Source organism: Panthera uncia, chromosome D1, assembly GCF_023721935.1.
Source record: "Panthera uncia isolate 11264 chromosome D1, Puncia_PCG_1.0, whole genome shotgun sequence".
Classification (NCBI taxonomy): Eukaryota; Metazoa; Chordata; class Mammalia; order Carnivora; family Felidae; genus Panthera; species Panthera uncia.
In genome coordinates, this window is record NC_064808.1 from 90,920,340 (window position 1) to 90,941,001 (window position 20,662).

Here is a 20,662-nt window from a genome sequence, read left to right on the forward strand (position 1 = left end):
CAAGTTCATGCAGCTAGTTGTGTCATAACTAGTATGTAATTCAATATCCAGTATTTTTAAAATAGGATTTATTTTCTTATTAGTGCTGTGAATATATAGATTTAATTTTTATAATTTTATTACACTATCAAGATCCCCAAAGTCTCACTGAGTCACTACCAAGTTTAGAAGAATTTCCCAAAGGTTGGATATAGTAGCAAATTTTCTTCTACCCTCTACTCAAGAAATAGCTCTATTTTTTTTTTTTTTATTAAAAGAGTATGGCTGCCAGTCTATGACAAATCTCAAATACTGTACTTCCTATAACCTCAAAGGACTAATTACATTGTTTATTTTCAATAAAGTTGGGCCGAAGTTGTTCCCTTTTGGGATTTCAAAGCAAGTTAAAGTAAATTTTAATTGATTGGGTATAGGAAGAAATAATCATGCAAGTTATAAGAACTTTTCTTTCAACACCACAGAGGGGTTTTTCTTGGTATCACTTGAAGCACACAGGTATTGATAACAAGAAGCCTTCTGTGTGCTTCATTGACCATAAACAGGAGTCATAAGTCCTCTGACTGCACGTTCTTCAAATTGGCCAGGGGAAGAAGCCTCAGGAATGCAGTATTAGAACAGGTACAAGCCAATTTCTATCAGCTTCCAATCTCAGACAACTTTGTACGCTCAAAATTTATTCTTACTCCTGAATTAGAAAGGAACTTGGTGGAATTAAGTCTCGTTAAGGCTTCTAGTTTTAGAGTACTAAAAATATGGTATATTTCATTGCATATTGTAATACAATTTCTGTTTTTCTAAAGGAAGATAGGAATGAGAACTCTTCATTCCTACTTTTGGCCGTTGAGTTCTACACACATAGATCCATACTTGAGCCAATATCGTGCTCACTACAGGAAGCTCTGATTTTTATGTTCTGAATACCCAGATAATGAGACTAACAAATTTCTCTTTCATTAAGGGCTCAAGCACCGCATCTCCAGCTTTTGGAAAACTTTGTCCTTATTCTTCTCACTAACATTTCATGTGAGAATCAAGTGCTGCATGTATAGAAGTAACTGGTAACCTACTGTATTTGAAAGAGCCCAAAGTATGCTGCCCCAAATAATACAATTTCGGGGAAAATTTTTATTCTACAGTTACTGTGTCAATCATCCCAACTTCAAGCCTTTAAGAGCTAAATTATTTCTATTAAGAAGTAAATAAGTCAAAATGGTCACATCTCTTTTTAAATTAACACATTAATGATTATTCAACAATTCGAATGATTATTCGACAAACCTAAAAGCAAAAATCCATGTAATAGGTATACAAAGACACCACTAGAAGAAATGGCAAGGATCCAAAGGTTAAAATTAAGTTCCATCTGTCTGTCTCAAGAGCCAATCCAGTTTTTGTTCCTATGAGCCTTTAAGCCCCATCAGGTTTGAATCATTCTTCATCCAACAAATAGTATGTGCTTGTCTTGGCTATCTTTAAAGAGGAATATACTTACATAATAATTCTAAGAGTATTTTATGCAGTAGTTTGATAATAAAAAACGAGTAATCTTTATCATCTCATTTTCCTATTGAAAAGCTCAAAAGTTTTGATACTTTGGGTTACTTAAAACCTGAAAGTCTCCTATCCCTTCTTGATCTGCAAATATTCATCCTTAACGGCTCAGTTAAATGCTATCAACCTTATGAAGTATTCCACGCTGCCCCCAAACAAACGTTGTACCTTTTTTTTCTCTGCCCCCACACGACTTTGATTTTACATTTACCAGAGCCTTCAATGAATTCTAATGGAACTTATCACTTGCAATCAATATATCTAACCCTTACAACACTATGGCTCCTTAGCAATTTACGCAACTTTGTGTCTCCAGTATCGGGGAGAACTCCCGGCAGGAAGTGTTCAAGATTGTATCTGATCTTGTATGTATGGGGAGTACTCAGCTGGCCCATTCCCTATTCACGGGCACACTGGGGCATGAGCCAGCCATCTGGAATGTTGTGAGAATTACAAGTGTGGATTTATCGCTTCTCTGGTCGTCTGTAAAGTTAGCTGTACTACCACATTACAAAGTTGGTGATGGTTTTAGTTTAGAAAACTAGGCTTCCCATTTGTGGACTCTTCTGTATCCAACCTTCCACTTAGCCTTTATACCTCAGTCCCTATTTCCTAATCACATTCAAACTGCCCGACTCTCACTGTCTTCTTTCTCTCTAAACCCAGTATTTCTCAAACTTTAAGGTAAATAAGATTAACCCAGAGAAATTGTCAAAAACCTGTATTCTTGGGCCCTAACCCCAGAGAATTATTGCATTTGTATAAGTAGAGCCTAGAAGTCAGCATTTTTAATAGACAAACTAAATGTCTTTTTAATAGACAAACTAAACTTCTGATGCAGGTTCTCCATGCTCTTAGGAAATATTCAATAAACCTAGATTCACCCTTGGTTAATAAGGCATAAAATTTATTCAAGGGGCGCCTGGGTGGCTCAGTCAGTTAGGCACCTGACTCTTGATTTTGGCTCAGGTCATGATCTCACGGCCGTGTGATCAAGCCCCACATTGGGCTCTGCACTGGGTGTGGAGCCTGCTTGAAATCCTCTCCTCCCTCTGCTCCTCTCCTGCTTGTGTGCTCTCTCTTAATAATAATAATAAAAAATAAAAATTTAAAAATTACTCAAACTTCAAGATGCCAAGATCATACCTAAAGAGGAGAAAAGAGAAAATGGAGAAGGGAAGCATAAGAGGAGCCCTGGGTGGAAGATAAGGAGCTTGGAGGACTAAACGGGCACGTGGACATACATCATGGAAACTGGAAATTTACAAGACCAAATGGTCCATGTGGGTGAAGACACTGAGAGAGGGGTCTCATAAGCATAGGTTTATGGTAAGTCCTGGCAGGAAGGTCCTATCTTTCAAAAAGGAGATGGGAGGGCTTTGATGATTCCAACCAGATTTAGGATAAGAAGCCCAATGTGTAATGCCATGAGGGAGTACCTATTGGGAATGATAAAGTAGGTAGGTACCTGTGTGTGATTCTAGATCTATAAGCTCCAAGCAGAATGCTCCACTTTCTACATGAGAGAGATCCAGAATATCCTGTGATAGAACTTGAAAGACAAAGAGCACAAATTTCTGCAATGTACTCAGGTAAGGGAGGCCATCTTCTTCAGCAGTGATTGGGGTCCAAACACCTACCTGTTATTGCTCTGTAAGGGGAGCTGAAATCCTCTGAGATAAGGCTCAGTCTAGCACGCATTCTGAGGAGTATTTTCATTTTTTCAAGATCAAAGCTTTAAACTACATTAACTAATTTCTATACGTAGAATTCTTATTAGCCCACAAAGGAAGCAGGGTAACAATTGGAAGCGGACATCAAATCAAATTCATAGTCACAAACTCTCTCTCACCTAAGATATGATGGCTGAGCAGTTACAAGTGAAGCCTCCAAAGTCAGACTTTCTAAAATTCCAATCCCTAACTCAGTAGATATGGGTCCTTAATTTCTAACTAATTCCCTTGCCTGTAGGGTGGAAGTAATGCTTAAGTAATGCTTATCTTGCAGTTTCTGAGAGATTGAAAAATGAAATGAATGAAAAGTTCCTTTCCTGACACATAATAGCTACTGAGTAAATGCTAGCTGTTGTTATATTATGAGGCATTATCATATTGTGCTATTCCAAATCAATGCCCTTTTTCCCTCTGGCAGGTTCAAGTTTCAAGCAAAAATAGCCATACTAGTGCCACCGTCTGACATCAGGGTTGGATAACCTTAAATGTTCATCTTAGCTCTACCTCTGAGGTTTTTTAAACCTGCTCTGTTCCAGTTTGCTCAGTTGTAAAGTGGACAGCAAGAGTAGCTATGTAACTGTGTGGGTTAAGTCATGGTGCAGAGCAAATGGGAAATGTGTGTATGTAGTGTATGTGTTTTATAATAGTAGATAAAAGATAATATTAAACATTTGACAGCTAGGCTTTATAAGCTATTTTTAATCATAATATTTACCTGATCCTTTGGAAAAAGCCACAGTTAGCACATTTTCCTTATCTGAAATGACTATGTCATCCTGAAATAGTGCTCTAGTCTCCTACACTGGGTTGTATTGAGGTATTTCATTGATTTGGGAGATATAATCTCTAGGCTAACAGAATAAAGCTTTATTATTAGCTAGCTACTCGACCCCAGGACTATTCCTTATTGACACAACCAGAACTTGCCCTGAGTGCCTTTCTCTTTCGGCCTTGTAACCAAGATTCCCTCCCTTGGCTGATCATTTTTCTTAAGGCTGCTTCAGACAGAATACAGAAAATACTTATGCTCCCCATCTTTAATGCTGGAAGTCTAGACTAATGGATGATCTGGGATTAAACTATGCCAAAACTCTCAACGTTTCATTCCTTGTCAATTAACTAAAGTAATTTGGCGGAAACTTGTATTCTTTCTGTCTTAGAATGTTTTCAACATTTTCCTGAACTGACAGGCAGGAGCTGTGAAGTTCAGAGTATTTGATGCTGGACGTGAGAAAAAGAGCCTAGAACCAAGATTTCTAGTGAAACCCAACCCTTCAAAATCTATGGATAATCCAAATTTCACGTGGCACCCAAAGCTCCAAGGACAAGATGAGGTTGTCTCCAAAGTAAAGCAAAAGTTGAAGAGGCAAGTTGATACATACTATGTCCTTTGGTACGTTTCCCTCTCCCTTCTCACCTTATGCCATGAACATGTTGGGAAAGCTGAGGAGGAGGGAAGATTGGTCAATGTCAACCCAGGAAGAGGGATTTCCTGTAACCTACAGAAGGAAGTCTTGGTAACACACACACACACACACACAATCAGAACTGGGGGTCTGCATGTTTTCATGCCCTGTGGCTCTCTGGCTGATTAAGGAAACTAAGATCTCTAAAGTCACTGAAAGCCCTGACTTTTATTGTTGTTTTATGCTAAGCCAGGAAACAGAAGGACCACAAACATTCAGAGTTCTTGATCCTAGTAAGATTTTTTCATAGTACATTTGTTCTCTGACCCCTTCCTTCTTCTGGATTCTTCTAAGTTCACACTACTCAAGTGGTACCCAGCCTAAGTGAAACAGGGAAAGCAGTATGTGGGTGAGAGCCACAGAAAGTTGGCAGGAAATTCTGCCTCTACTGCTCTCTATTTGATCATAGAAAATTTCCCTAAACTTCTTCAGTCTTCCTTCCCTTATCTGTAAGATGAGAACAGTTATATCTATCTCTGAGAGCTGCCATGAGAGGAGATACTGCATCCAAAATTTCCCAATACATAGTGTTCAATATCATCTGTGTTATTATTAGTATGCTGCTTGCTATCATAATTTTGTGTAAGTCACCTGTAAGCAGACAGATTAATATATTCTCAGAATGTAATCAAGAGCTAGGTGCCTATTATTTTATTGATTGATTAATTGATGACTTGTGGCTGTAGATCCAGTTATAAAGTTCTGTTTCGTTTCTCCTGCCGATGACCAGAGATGAGTCCTGAAAACTGGACTCACGTGACAGGGTTTGTCCTTCTGGGTTTCCCCAGAAGCCACATCCTGCAGTTCCTGCTGTTCCTGGCTTTGATGGCAGCCTACACTGTAACGGCCACAGGCAACCTGCTCATCATTGGGCTCAGTTGGACGAATCGACACCTGCACACACAGATGTACTTCTTCCTGAGGCATCTGTCCTTCCTGGAGCTGTTGCTCGTGTCTGTTGTGGTTCCCAAGATGCTTGTCGTCATTCTTACGGGGGACCACTCCATCTCATTCGCCACCTGCATCATCCAGTCTTACTTCTACTTCCTCCTAGGCACCACCGACTTCTTCCTCTTAGCTGTCATGTCTCTAGATCGTTACTTGGCAATCTGCCGACCTCTCCACTATGAGACTCTAATGAATGGCCGTGTCTGTTCCCAACTGGTTCTGGCCTCCTGGTTAGCTGGATTCCTCTGGGTCCTGTGCCCCACCATCCTCGTGGCCAACTTACCTTTCTGTGGCCCCAATGGTATTGACCACTTTTTCTGTGACAGTTGGCCCTTGCTGAGGCTCTCTTGCGGAGACACCCGCTTACTGGAGCTGGTGGCTTTCGTGCTCTCCACGTCAGTGTTACTGGGCTCGCTGGCACTGACCTCAGTTTCCTATGCCTGCATTCTTGCCACTGTTTTCAGGGCCCCCATACCTGCGGAGCGAAAAAAAGCGTTCTCCACTTGTGCCTCACACCTTACAGTGGTCATCATTGTCTATGGCAGCTCCATTTTTCTCTACATCCGTATGTCAGAGGCTCAGTCCACGCTGCTCCACAAAGGGGCCTCCGTCCTGAGCTGTATCATCACACCCCTCCTGAACCCATTCATCTTCAGTCTCCGCAACAATAAGGTGAAGCAGGCCCTAAGAGATGCCCTGATGTGGCACAGAACCATGGCTGCGAGAGACTATGAGGGTCACAAGTAAAAGGAAATATTGGATTAAGAGGTTAAAAATGTATGCAATTTGTAAAAATGTATTTGAAGTTCAAATCAGTCCAACAACACCCTGCACTTTTCTCAGACAATTAAAAACTAGCCTCCAGAATGACGCATCAGGAAAGAGAGAGAGAGCCTTCGTTTTCCTCTCTCCTCTCTTCCTGATGCCCTCCCCTCCCCATAGAGAAGGCTGATCCAGTTGGCCACACTTCAGAATTCTGGTTAGGACACATTTCCCTTGGGGCAGGTAAGTGTGTGGACTTCCTTCAGGGAGGCCGTTCCTCTTCCTCCGTATGTGTATGCTCAAGCGTACTTACTATTGCTTCAGGGTCCTGTCATGCAAAGCCAATCAGAGAATGCTAAAAATACGGAGACTCAGATCTGGAGCTTAGAGGAGAGTAAGAAGAAGGCTTCTGATGACTTCCATCTAGACTATTACAAACAAGATTAACCAGAACCCGAACATTGGGAAATCCCATTTGGGCTGCGGTAATAACTATTTCTTTGATCTTCACTTGCCATTGCTGTTTAGGTGACCAGCAGCTCCTATAGGAATCTCCCGAAGGAAAAACACTGTGACCAGTGAAATAGTTAGATATCCCAAATTCCCAAGTCAACTTCTGCCTGATAGACTCTAAACACAAAGCCAATCATCCAATCACTTATTTAAGAAATATTATTAAATACCCAGTAGGATTAAGGCACTGAGCTAGGCAGGGATGGAACTAGGGTGATGTCTAGGGCCAAGGGAGATGTTTAGGGCACAAATTTTAAAGAGACACACACCCACGTGGTTGTGCAAGTACAGGGTCAGGCTGTGCACAAACCTGAGAGTATATGCTTCCCAGGTGCTGCATCAAGGCCCCTCCGTTGCTGCTCTTGAATCTAGGCTGTGGAGCTAGACTGTGGGGAATAAGTTTAAGAGCTTCCATGGGGCGCCTGGGTGGCTCAGTCGGTTGGGCGTCCGACTTCGGCTCAGGTCATCATCTCACAGTCCGTGAGTTCGAGCTCCACGTCAGGCTCTGTGCTGACAGCTCAGAGCCTGGAGCCTGCTTCAAATTCTGTGTCTCCCTCTCTCTCTCTCTCTCTGCCCCTCCCTTGCTCATGCTCTGTCTCTGTCTCAAAAATATGTCTCAAACATTAAAAAAATGTTTTAATAAAATAAATAGAGAAATAAATAAAAAGAGCTTCCTGAGCTTGCACCAATGGGTTAACAAGACTCAGGGTGGAAAGCCACCACAGGGTGAAAGCACCCAGCATAGAACAAAGCATAGAGCAGAAAGCCGCTTCCACAGGACAAAATCGTCCAAGAACAGGTAGAGGCAGAAAGCCGCCACAGCAGGGTGAAAACGCCCAGGATTTATCATTAAGTAAAACAAGCATAGAGTGGAAAGCCGCTACAGGGCCAACACGCCCAGAGCTAATTAGCAAGAAAAATGCCTTTTTAACCCTGAGATAGCATGCTCTATCTGTCTTAGCCCCTAGAAAAGTTAAGATAAACAGACCTGGTGCCTGGTGCCTGCAGTAAACAGCCACCTGCTCAGCGCCAGGACTTTGATTTGTATTTACCCTAACCCCTAACACTGCATACCTTCGAAACCCCCTTTCTCTCACACACATGAGTTAATGGCCACTGTTTTACTGTCTCTTTCTGCACGTGTATCACATTTATAAGCCTTCTGATCCTAATAAATACGGAGCAAGGATCTTTACTCAGGGTTCTTGTCTCTTCCCAGACATTAGCCTCTCTCGTATTCAATTCTGCATCCACTTTCTTGCTGGACAAGAGAGAACTCCAGACTCAAAGTCTGCAACGCTAGACCTTGAGTATGTAGTAGTAAACAAGATAGACAAGGCCCTCACTTTTATACAATTTATAGTGTAGTTGGCATGGCTGGCAAAAAAAAAAAAACAAAAAACAAAAAACAAAAAAAACATACAGACAAACAAACAAGAAAACCTAAATACACACATTACTATGTAGTTGCAATTTATGACAAATGCTTTTGAGAAAAGAGCCGAGTTTCGTTAGAGGGACTAGTAAGGAAAATTAATCTGGATTAAAGACCAGGGAACATACCTCCGAGGAAATGAGCTCTATACTGAGGACTCAGACTGAGCAGCAATTATCCAGGAAGAAAGTAGGGGAGCAGCATTCCGGAGAGAACAAGTAGTATTTGCAAGGACCCACAGTCAGATGAGGGAATAAGAGAAACAAATGCACATGAGGACTGGAGAAGGAGAGGTGGGCTGAGGTCCGTTCAGATAGGACCTTATCTATAAGGTTTATGGGGATCTTTCTTCCTTCATAAGGCAATGTAAAGCCTTTGAAGGGTTTTAAGCAAGGAAGTGATCAAATCATATTTTAAAAAATCAGTTGGCTGCTGTGGGGACAACAGATTAGAGGGAAACAAAGTGGATTTTAGAGGATCGAGTAGGAAGCTATTGCATGGATTTGGAGACAGATGTGCTAGTTATGACTTTACAACTGGCAGTGGGGTTCTCTCTCCCTCTCTCTTGGCCCTCCCCTGCTTATGCATTCTCTCTCTCTGTTTCTCTCTCTCTCTCTCTCAAAATAAATAAATAAAAACTTGTTAAAAAATAACTGTTTTGAGCTCCTCGGATATATTTTGTGTCCTAGAAGAAATGTCAGAAAAGAAACACCAGATGTACGACCTTCATGCCTACTTCAGCTGGAACTTTCTCAACAGGGCCAACAGCATCATAGGAGCAAGTGCCATCTGACCCAAACATCAAGCCTGCATAGCAGCTGAGACTTTTTCTCTAGGAGGCACTTGGGAGAAGTTCTAGGGTACTCATTCCATTTTCTAGCTGTGTTAAAAGTTCAGGTCACCAGAACTCGACTGAGGTTGAGAACAGCGCAGAAGTAAGTCATAGTCCAGGTAAGTAATAGAGTAGACAAGTGGTTTTAGCTACTCTGTAGGTCTTCTTCAGCAGGCTGCCCCAGAAAAACAGCTCTCAGATTCTCAGGTCTCTGCTTCTGCTAATCTGGAGGGCGGGGGGGGGGGGGGGGGGGGTCAGTGCTCCAGGGGGCCCAGAAGGTCTTTCTGCCTCCTCCACAGTTTCTTTATGGCCACGATCACTTCCTTGTTTCTCAGGGTATAGATGGCAGGATTCAGCATGGGAGTGACCATTGTGTACAGAACAGAGACCGCCTTGTCCATAGGGAATGTCCGAAATGGCCTCGCATAGATGTAGACACAAGGCACAAAAATTAAGGTCACCACAGCAATGTGAGAGGCACAAGTGGATAGGGCTTTGCTCCGGCCCTCCCATGAGTGGCCTCGGAGCATGACTAGCAGTGCCGTGTAGGATCCCAGGAGCACCAGAAAACACATCAAAGTCACCAGGCCATTGTTAGACACCATCAGAAGCTCTAAGACAAAGGTATCCGTGCAGGCTAATTTGATCAGCTGAGGCACGTCACAGTAAAAGTTGTCCAGCTTGTCAGGCCCACAGAATGGCAGCTGGATAGTCAGTCCAATCTGCACAATGGAGTGGATGAAGCCCCCCACCCAGGAGGCTACCATGAGGAGCCCACAGACTGCCCGGTTCATCACAAGCATGTAGCGCAATGGCTGGGAGATGGCAACATAGCGGTCATATGCCATCACCGTCAGCAGGAAGATCTTGATGCCTCCAATGAAGTGGAAGAAGAAGAGCTGAGTCAGGCAGCTGCCGAAGGAAATGATGGGGTTGTCTGAGAGCAAGTCAAACAGCATCCTAGGTGCTGTGATGGAAGAGTAGCAAAGGTCTAGGAAAGAAAGGTTGCCTAAGAGAAAGTACATGGTTGTGTGGAGGCGTGAGTCACAGGTCACTATGGCCACAATAAGGAGATTTCCAGCTACGGTCATAAGATACACAGCAGAGAAGATAATAAAGAAGAGGAACCGAAGCCCCCATACCTGAGAGAGCCCCAGGAGGACAAAGCCTGTCACCTGGGAATGATTTGCTGGATTCATCTGCTCGGTATAACCTGGTAAGCGAACCTGCTGAAGAAAATGCACGTACTCGTCACGGGATCCACCAGCTTCTCTGCGATAATTTCCTCTGCCCTCTCTGGGGAATCCTCCCCTGTCTCATTTACTATAAGACGACTATCCTAAGAAGTTCTATAGGAAACCACGCATTGGAACATCCCATATTGGTATAATCAAGCACAGGAGCGTAAAACTCAGGGTAACACTGCTACTATTTATAGTTCATGAAAATCAAAAATAATCAGCCCTCAAAACTTGAGAAGTGATACACAGAGAAAAAACTGCAGCCCCGGAAGTAAATGTCACTTCTCCCAGTACCTAGTGGTCTAAAACAGGAACGATCTTCCAAAATTCTGTCTCACTCCCCTCATCCATGATGTCAATTAGCCAAAATACCTGCACGCTCTCCTGCAGTCTAATATCTCATAGCTATAGGTAGCCTTTATTTAGAAAACCCGAAAAATTCCCACAGGCCAAATATTTAGACCTATAAAGGTCGTGAACTGCTGTCTTCTTAAAGTTAGATAAGAAAACATGTGGCAGAAGAAGCTTCCTGTCCAGTGGCTCTGGGAAACCCAGAGAAACTATAGTCCCTGGGGAAACACAGGGAAAAGCAACTAGAATACTGAACTGCCCCCCAAAAATGTGTGTGTCAGTGTTAATTTCAGAGACATCATCCAAAGAATAATTGCTTTTTCATATGAGAAGCAGCAAGAGAAGGCCACAAATATTATCTGAAGGTAAAAAGTCACTATCTACGTGCAAAGCTGCCTCAACGTTTGAAACCCTTAAAAATAAAAAGGGTGTTTTATATATTTAAGTATGTTTACAAGCTGGCTATTGGTTAGACTTCTAGAATTAATGTCTTCATACTCTTCAATGGAAGTGTGACGTGTCATTCTGCCCTTAATTTTAATTATGACTTTTCAATTATATTTTCCTGCCTTTGTTCTTTCTTTACTCGATAAACATGTACTAAGCATCTTCTATTTACTAAGCACTATATTAAACACTGAGAAATTTTCGAAAATAAGACCTATGACACATTTTGCATAGAACTTTCACCTTCTGACACCTATCCACCCCTCCAGCTTCATCATTTTATACATAGTCTCCTCACACATACACAATGATATATACAGAGCTACCCGAAGTTCCTTGAACTTGCCATGCTCACCCCATGCTTCCCTGGTTTTCTTTATTAATCTCTATGTATTTATTTCATCTTAATTTTATTTTATTTTAGTTTTTTTAATGTTTATTTTTGAGACAGAGAGAGACAGAGCATGAGCGGGGGAGGGGCGGAGAGAGGGGAGACAGAATCCGAGGCAAGCTCCAGGCTCTGAGCTGTCAGCACGGAGCCCGACGCAGGGCTCAAACTCATGGACCACGAGATCATGACCTGAGCTGAAGTCAGATGCTCAACCGACTGAGCCACCCAGGCGCCCCCCACCTTAATTTTAAATTTTTATTTATTTATTTTGAGAGAGAGACAGACAAAAAGAGTGAACAAGGGAGGGGCAGAGAAAGAGAGAGAGAGAGAGGGATAGAGAATCCCAAGCAGACTCTGCCCTGTCAGCTCAGAGCCCAATGTGGGGCTTGATCCCATGAACCGTGAGATGACCTGAGCCAAGGTCAAGAGCTGGGCGCTTAAACCACCTGAGCCACCCAGGCACTCTTATTTCATCTTCATTTCAAGGAAATGTTTCGAATACACAACATTGGGCTTTCCAGTCAGTTTCCAGTGGGAAGAACTTGGAAGTCGAGACTTTCATCTTTGAAATAAGAAAAAGCTAAACAGCGTGACAGGCAATGACTTTTTTCGGAGCCATCAGAGACTGGAGGTTACAGGGCAAAACGCTACCTCAAACCCTGGAGGGCCAAGGGAAGCAAGAGGAAGTCGTAGTGGAGACCCGCTTACCTGGCACAGAACACTGGAGTCATACACAGATAGGAGCACTTCACTAGCAATTCTGACAAATTGCTGGAGGCTGAGTGTGGACTAGCATGCCGGTGGGAAACTCCTGGGGGTTGCCATCTTAGGGAACCCCTACACTTTCAACGGTTCGATCTCCACAGTGAAGAATGATGGAAGATACTCTCCTAGCACTGGAAGAGTGTGAGGAGAAGTAAAGTATCTATTGTCTAGGATGAAAAGCTTTTGCTAGAGCCCTATCCCACCTGGGAGAAGGACATTTTCCCCCCTTCAGCGCCCTACAGCCTTGTGGTATCACCTATGGGGGTGAGTGTAGGGAGGCAGGCTGACTGAAGACTGAAGTTTAATCACAAGATTGTAGAAAGCTTCTCTCCTTCAAGGACCTTGTCTCCACACCAGCAGGGCTCCAGCGTGAAAACAGTGGGTTACAACTGAAACAACCACAAGACACAGACTCTAAGGACAAGTACTTAAGGATGCCTGAAGGCAACGCAAGAGGTGGCAGAATAAACGTGAAACCTCCGCCTTCTCCAACTAGGGCAACTACCAGGCAGATTCACAACAATTCTCACGCTAAAGTTTCTTCACCTCAGTTCCTGTGACCTGACGGTTCTTATTATTTTATGTTGGGCTATTCAACAAAAACATCACGAGTCGTGCTAAAAGGCAAGCAGAAACACAGTCTGAAGACACAAAGTAAACAAGAGAACTAAACTCCTGTATCATACAGATGTTAGGATTATCAAGCAAGGAAGTTGAGACAGCTTTCATTACTGTGTTAAGGACTCCCACAGAGAAAGTGACCAACTTGCATTGGTACTGTAAAGAGAGCGATGGAAACTTTATGAACGTATAAAAATGAAATACTAGAAGTCCAAAACACTGTAACAGAAATAAAGAATGCTTTGATGGGGTCCTCAGTAGGCTGGACACAGCCAAGGAAAGAATAAGTAAGCTTAAATTCCCAAACTGAAATGCAAAGGCTAGAAACAAAAAAGAAAAACAGAATAAAGCATCCAAGAATTTGGGGATAGTTTGGTTTTTTTTTTTTAAGTTTTTATTTATTTATTTTGAGAGGGACAGAGACAGCGGGAGTGAAGGAGGGGCAAAGGAGAGGAAATCCCAAGCAGACTCCATGCTGTGAGCACAGAGACGACGTGGGGTTGTAACTCACAAAACCTCGAGATCATGACCTGAACCAAAACCAAGAGCCCTAAGCTGAACCAACTGAGCTGAGCCACCCAAGCGCCCCTGGGATAGTTTTAAAAGATGCAACATAATGTAATCGGAAGACCAGAAGGAACAACAGAATGAAGTAAAAGTACCTGAAATAATAATCACTGACAATGTTCTGAAAATAATGATATACATGAAACCACAGATCCAGGAAGGCCAAAGCATACCAAACAGAATACCAAAAATAAAGAAATATATATAATATACACCTAGGTATGTCATATTCAACAACAGAAAACCAAAGACAAGGAGAAAAATCTCGAAAGAAGTTAGAGGAAAAAAACTGTCAACAATAGAGGAACAAAAATAAGAATTACAAGGCAAGTCTTGTCTGAAACCAAGAAAACAGGAAATAAGTGGACTGATACGTTTCAAGTGTTGAAAGAGAGAAAAAGAACACCAGCCTAGGGGCGCTTGGATAGTTCAGTTGGTTAAGCGTCCGACTCTTGGTTTTGGCTCAGGTCATGATCTCACAGTTCCTGACTTCCAGCCCCCCCCCCCCCATCCGGGAGGCTGTGCTGAGAGCACAGAGCCTGCTTCAGATTCTCTCTCTGCCCCAACCCTGCTCATGCTGTGTCCATCTCTCTCAAATAAATAAATAAACTTAAAAAAAAAAAAAAAAAAAAAACACCAGTCTAGAAGTCTAAATCCAGCAAAATTATTTTCTAAGCATTAAAGGGAAATAAAGAATTTCTCAGGCAAATAACAGCTGAAAGAATTCGTCGCTAGCAGACTTGCCCTGCAAGAAATGTTAAAAAGGAGTTATTATAGAGAGAAAGAAAATGATATAGATCAGAAACTTGGATTACATTGTGAGAAGTAAGGGAGATGATTCATTTTCAGACATACCAAGGGCGCCTGGGTGGTTCAGTCCGTTGAAGCTTCCAACTTCAGCTCAGGTCATGATCTCACTGTTCCTGAGTTCAGTCCCTACATTGGGCTCTCTGCTGTCCCACAGCGTGAAGCCCGTTTAGAACCTCTGTCTCCCCCTCTCTGCCCGTCCTCTGCCCCTCTTCTGCAGGTGCGCGTTTGCACACACACTCTCTCTCAAAACTAAATAAACCTTTAAAAATTTAAAAAACAAACAAACAAAGAAAAGCTGTGTTGCCTAGCTAACAGTAGGTTTACAGCTTATTGGAAACAGATATGAAACTGCTCCTCACAATGGAGTCCCAAGCCCTTGGACACTTCACTTCCTGGTTCTCCTTCCCCTCGCTGTTTCTCAGGCTTATTATCCCAAGCTTTGCAATGAGCATGCGCCAAAGAACAAAGGAGGGACCGAAAGCCTCTACCTCACCCCCGGAAATGTTCGTTTGATCCAATCAGAATATTTTTGGCCTTACGTGAGCATCGGCGACTTCTGGGTAAGGCTGTAGCCTCTGTAGCATTCAGCCAATGAGGAATCGGGGGAGGGATTTGCACGCTAGGAGATAAATTGTCTGCCGTAACCACCCTGAGTGTGCCTGTCCATCAGACACCCGCTTTTGCCAGAACCTTGACTACAGCCTGACTTCACTGCGCTCCCAGGCTCTGTGTCCCTCCTTTATCTGGGTCAGAGGGCTTACTCCTCACAGACATAAAGCAAGGAAGAGTGTCAGAGAAAGAATAAATGAAGAGAAGATAACTTTTTAACTTTTTCTTATTCTTAAAAGAAAAATAACAATACATTAGGTTACGGATAAATAAATAAGTTATGAGTAAGTGAAAGGATGACAGCAATGTCATAGGGACGGGAGTGCATTCGTTTGCTAGGGCTGCCATAACAAAGCACCCCGAATTAAGTGATCTAGCAGCAAAAATGTATTGTCCCAGTTCTGGAGGGTAAAGGTTCAAGCTCAAGTTGTTGTCAGAACTGGTTTTTTCTGGGAGCTGCCAGTGAATCTGTTTCTTGTTTCTGGCTCCCCTTCTGGTGGCTTGCTGGCAATGCTTGGCATTCCTTAGCTTGTAAAAGCATCACCTACATCTGTGCCTTCATCTTCACATGGCGTGTGACTTCAAATATTCCCTTTTGTAAGGACACCAGTCACATTGCATTAACGCCAATTCTAAGGACCTCATTTTAGCTCAATTACCACTGTAAAGGAGCTGTCTTAAAATAGAGTCACATTCTGAGACACTAGGGGTAGAACTTTAACATATGAATGTGGGGAGGGTACAAAATTCAATCCAGTCAGGGAGGGAGGAAATGAGAAGACTCTTGATCTGGAGAACAAAGGCAAAGGAAATGTAGACACAAATTTCCTTACAACTTGCAGCCCACTGATAAATACCTGAGGCAGAGCGCGGCTATTTCTCAAGGAACTCACTAGCTACCTTAATGATTTGCTAGAGGCAAAAGGCCACCTTAGCTTAATGAGATCCAGACCTCCAGGATTCTGTAAGTGTTCTTTAATATAGGAAAATCTCTTTAGAGACTTCCTTTATCTCTACCACCCCCCAACTTAAAAGTATATAAACAATCACTGCCCAAGATCACAGTGCAGCTTTTTCTGCCCATGAGTCCTGCCCCTGTAGTTTAATCAAAACATCTTTTTGCACCAAAAATGTCTCAGGAACATTCTTTATTGACTGTTCACTCAGCAGCCCCACATCACTCTGACCTATAAATGTAACAAAATCTCAATCAACATCCCAGCAAGCTATATTGTAGATGTCAGTAAGCTGGTTCTAAAATTTATACGAAAAAGCAAAAAACCAAAACAGCTAACACAATAGTGAAGACAAACAATGTTGGGTGACTCACACTAAGTGATCTCATTACTTGCTATAAAGTTACCATAATCAAAGCAGCATGATACTAAATAGAGAAAAATAGAAACATAGACCAATGGAATATAATATACAGTCCAGAAAGAAAAAAAAAAAAAAACATGCACAAATATGAACAACTGATATTTGCCAAAGAAGCAAAGGAAATTCAATGAGGAAAAGATTGTCTCTTCCACAAATGTGCTGGAACCATTGGACATCCGTATACAAAAAAGAAATTGTACATAGATTTTATACCGTTCATGAAAATTAACTCAAAATGAAACCTAGACCTAAATGTAAAATTCAAGCTATAATATTTCTACAAAAAAAATAGGAGAAAGTTTATATAATTTTGGGTGTGGTGATCAGTTTTTATACACAACAGCAAAAGCATAATCCAGAAAAGAAAAAAATTATAAACTGGACTTTCTTAAAATTAAAGACTTCTGGGGCACATGGGTGGCTCAGTTGGTTAAGCATCTGACTCTTGATTTTGGCTCAGGTCATGATCTCAAGGTTTGTGAGATCGAGTCCCCCGTCAGGCTCAGCACCAACAGTATGGAGCCTGCTTAGGATTCTTTCTTTCCCTCTCTCTCTGCCCCTCCCTTGCTCATGCTGTCTCTCTTTCTTTCTCTAAATAAATAAATAAATAAATAAACAAACAAACAAACAAGAAAAAAATTTTAATAGAAAATTAAAAACAATTAAAGGCTCTTTTCTGCAAAAGACACTATGAAGAAAATCAAAAGATAAGCTCCAGCTGGGATAAAATATTTGCAAAATATATCTGGTAAAAGATTCCAACCCAAAATATACAAAGACCTCACACCTCAACAGCAAGAAAGCAAACAATCCAATTACATGAGTAAAAGATCTGAACAGATATCTCACCAAAGAAGATCTCTGGATGGCAAATAAGCATATTAAAAGATGCTAAACATCATTTGTCATTAGGAAATTGCAAACTAAAACAGCAATGAAAAAATACACCTGATACACCTGTTAAAATGACTACAGTTTTTTTTTTTTTAAGCTAACAATATCAGTTGCTGGTTATGACAGCCACAGGAACTCTCATTCATTGCTGGTGGGAATGCAAAAAGGATACAGCTACTTTGGAAGACGGTTTGGCATTTTCTTCCCAAGCCAAACATTGTCTTGCCATTCAATTCAAGGGTCGCACTCTTAGGTATTTATCAAACTGGTTAGAAAACTTACGCCCACACAAAAACCTTTGCGTAAATGTCTATAGCAGATGTACTCATCATCACCAAAATCTGGAAGCAAACGAGATGTCCTTCAATAGATGAATAGATAAACACACGGGGGTACATCTGTATGATGGAATATTATTCAGTGATAAAATGAAATGAGCTGTCAAACCACACACACAAAAATGAAACACAAAAAACATGGATGAATATTAAGTGCGTATTATTAAGTGAAAAAAGTTAGTCTGAAAAAGCCAGAGAATATGATTCCAATTATATGATATTCTGGAAAAGGTAAAAATGTAAATAGAGATGATAAAATGCTCAGTGGTTGTCATGTTTATGGAAAAAGAATGTTCAATAGGTAAAACACAAGGTGGGTATTTAGGGCAGTGAAACCACTGTTTCATACTGTAAGGGTGGATACAGGACACTCTGCATTTGTTAAAACCCATAGACTTTCACATTACAAAAATTGAACCTTAATGTATGTGAATATTTTTTAATGTATGCAAATGTTTTTTTTAAATCACTGGAGGGGAGAGGCACCTGGTTGAGCCGGCTTTGGTTCTGGTCATGATCACACAGTTCATGAGTTCAAGCCCCACACATCAGGCTCCCTGCTGTCAGCACAGAGCCCACTTTGATCCTCTGTCGCCCTCTCTCTGCCCCTCCCCTGCTTGCAGTCTCTCAAATATAAATAAACATTCAAAAAAAAATCGTTTAACAGGTCATGAGATCCCGGGATGAAATGCACAATGTTACAAAACAATCTAATTGTATTACAAATGTATGAAACAACCTCGCTGAGGAGGGGGAGGGACAAAGGAACTGACCTAAGTAATTTTGGAAATGAGTTCAGTCAGTAAGACTAAAAAGCAGGTAACTATACAAAGGCATTGCACTGTAGGTTATAAAGTAGTTTTCTCTGGAGCTATAGGATAACAATTCTGGCCCCACTCTACATGTATACAGGAATTGAACAATTAAGTGAATGGCTATGGTAAAGTGTCAGGTTTCTCACTGTTGGGAAAGTGTAAACAAGAAAAAAAAGGCTAGAATGACCCATGTTGTAATGGACTAGAGTTGGAGTCACCAGTAGGATCTGGTGTTCATCTTAATAAAGATACAGATGGTTACATATTGAAATATTTATAGACATGTGTACCTACATGGATAAGTAAACACTCTTATATTCCCTTGCTCGGTCCCAGTAGTAAAAACACATAGCACTCGGACCTTGGTTTCTAATGCAGTCTCTAATAAGAGGAACCAAGACTTCTTGGAAAAATAGTGGATTCTAGGATTTACTCACAGGCACTTTACCGTGGTCCCTCTGATGCCTTGTCCCTGTGAAGATAAGTGGTCTGGGCAAGAGTCCCTGTGGCCTGAGTCTAAAGATAATACTATATCCAACCAACTGAGTGCCTACTTTATAGAAAACTGTGCTCTCTATTATATGATTTGTAGTAAATGTATTTCAATAACACCTGAAGAAAAGTTAAAGGAAATGTTATAATAAAAAAAGTAAAATGAAACACCAGAAAATGGAGGATATAGGGAAAAACTAGAAAAAAAATTAGTTGGGAGGCTTTTTACTATCTACTCAAATCCCCACCTTTCTGAAACAGTTCAGCTCCAATGAGGATAATCTTCTAAATATGTGCTGCCCGATACAGGAGCCCTTGGCCGCATGTGACAATTTAAAATTAAATTAATTAAAACTAAATTGAAAGATCAGTTTTTAAGATGCACTAGACACATTTCAAGCACTGTCAATAGCTCCATGTGGCTAGGGGCCACCATACTGAACAGTACAGATACAGAATGGTTCTATCGTCACAGAAAGTTCTACTGAACAGCACTTAAAAAAGATTTTTTTTTAATCTTTATTTTTGAGAGAGAGACAGAGTGTGAGCAGGGGAGGAGCAGAGAGGGAGGGAGACACAGAATCCGAAGCAGGCTCCAGGCCCCGAGCTGTCAGCACAGAGCCCGACGCAGGGCTCAAACTCACAAACCGAACCGTGAGATCATGACCTGAGCCGAAGTCGGACGCTCAACCGACTGAGCCACCCAGGCACTCCACTGAACAACACTGTTAAAACAAAGAAAGGTGAGGTGCCTGAGTGGCCCAGTCAGTTAAACATCTAAAATAATAACCTTTGGCTCAGGTCATGACCTTTTGGCTCAGGTCATGAACTCAGAGTTGTGAGATAGGAGCCCCCTGTCTGCTCTGCACTGGGCAGAGTCTGCTTAAGATTCTCTCTCTCCCTCTACCTCTCACATACTCTCTGTCTCTTAAAAGAAAAAAAGCAAAACAAAGAGAAAGAAAGAAAGAAAGAAAGAAAGAAAGAAAGAAAGAAAGAAAAAGGATAAAGCCCTAGTTTGACCTCAAAATGAACTTGATCAACGACATGTATGAAAATCGAGCAATAACCTTCAAGGCTAATTGTATTACAATGATATGGTGCTGCTTTCAAATTCCCTATCAATATCTCCCTGACACCAAATAGTTATTTAGGAAATTGTAAGCAATGACTGCAAAAAAATCTTGTTCCTGATACAAAACACTTTGTAAGATCAGCCACAAAATCTTGAAGCATTAGAGACGTTCTGCCTGGACCAACGGAGAATACATTAGTTTGAATCCAAGGTCCTGTAAAGAGTCTGACAAAAGCCCGTATTCCTGTGCAAACTGTATCAGAGAGCCTGGCTCCTAGTTCTACTGTCTTGCTGACATATGTATGTGACCTTGGGAAAGTTTCTTAACCTCTCTCAACTTGAGTTTTCTTGTCAGTACAATGAAAATGGTAAAAAGTATACTCAGTTTGCCTCACTGAGGCATCATAAGTATGGTATCTACATAAACAAGATATGATTAATGTCCTAAATAAGGTAAGATTTTTTTCCCCAAACTGATTTTAAGCAGATTTACTATTACATATAGGACAGGATGGAGAAGATTTTACTCTAATTCATCATATCTGAAACCTTTCCTTAGATTCTATGGGATCTTCACTGTAATAAATTTTATAACTAGAAATGTCAAGGTAGATTTCAGATTTTTGACT

General features: G+C 41.5%; 2 protein-coding genes across 3 annotated transcripts; one reads left to right on the plus strand and one right to left on the minus strand.

Annotated features, from left to right (window-relative positions):
* Positions 1–5,422: 5,422 nt before the first annotated feature.
* LOC125929614 (olfactory receptor 6T1) lies at positions 5,423–6,907 on the plus strand. Its single transcript, XM_049640973.1, is given in 3 exon segments — positions 5,423–6,424; positions 6,426–6,494; positions 6,785–6,907. Coding segments are annotated over 3 exon segments (1,134 nt in total). The 5' UTR covers positions 5,423–5,482.
* A 397-nt stretch (positions 6,908–7,304) lies between these two features.
* LOC125928782 (olfactory receptor 4D5) lies at positions 7,305–10,439 on the minus strand. 2 transcript variants are annotated; one of them, XM_049639487.1, is made up of 2 exons: positions 9,538–10,439; positions 7,305–7,529 (listed from the first exon to the last, which is right to left on the minus strand). In XM_049639487.1, the coding sequence occupies exons 1-2, from the start codon at positions 10,437–10,439 to the stop codon at positions 7,511–7,513; spliced, it is 921 nt and encodes a 306-aa protein (XP_049495444.1). In that variant the 3' UTR covers positions 7,305–7,510. The 2 variants fall into 2 exon arrangements, with proteins under 2 accessions (XP_049495444.1, XP_049495435.1); XM_049639478.1 differs by lacking the exon at positions 7,305–7,529 and having other exon boundaries at positions 9,495–10,439.
* Positions 10,440–20,662: the final 10,223 nt, after the last annotated feature.

Excerpts from the sequence above, each read along its gene's own strand:
- LOC125928782 (XM_049639478.1), bottom strand. The coding sequence starts at position 10,439 with ATGAATCCAGCAAATCATTCCCAGGTGACAGGCTTTGTCCTCCTGGGG.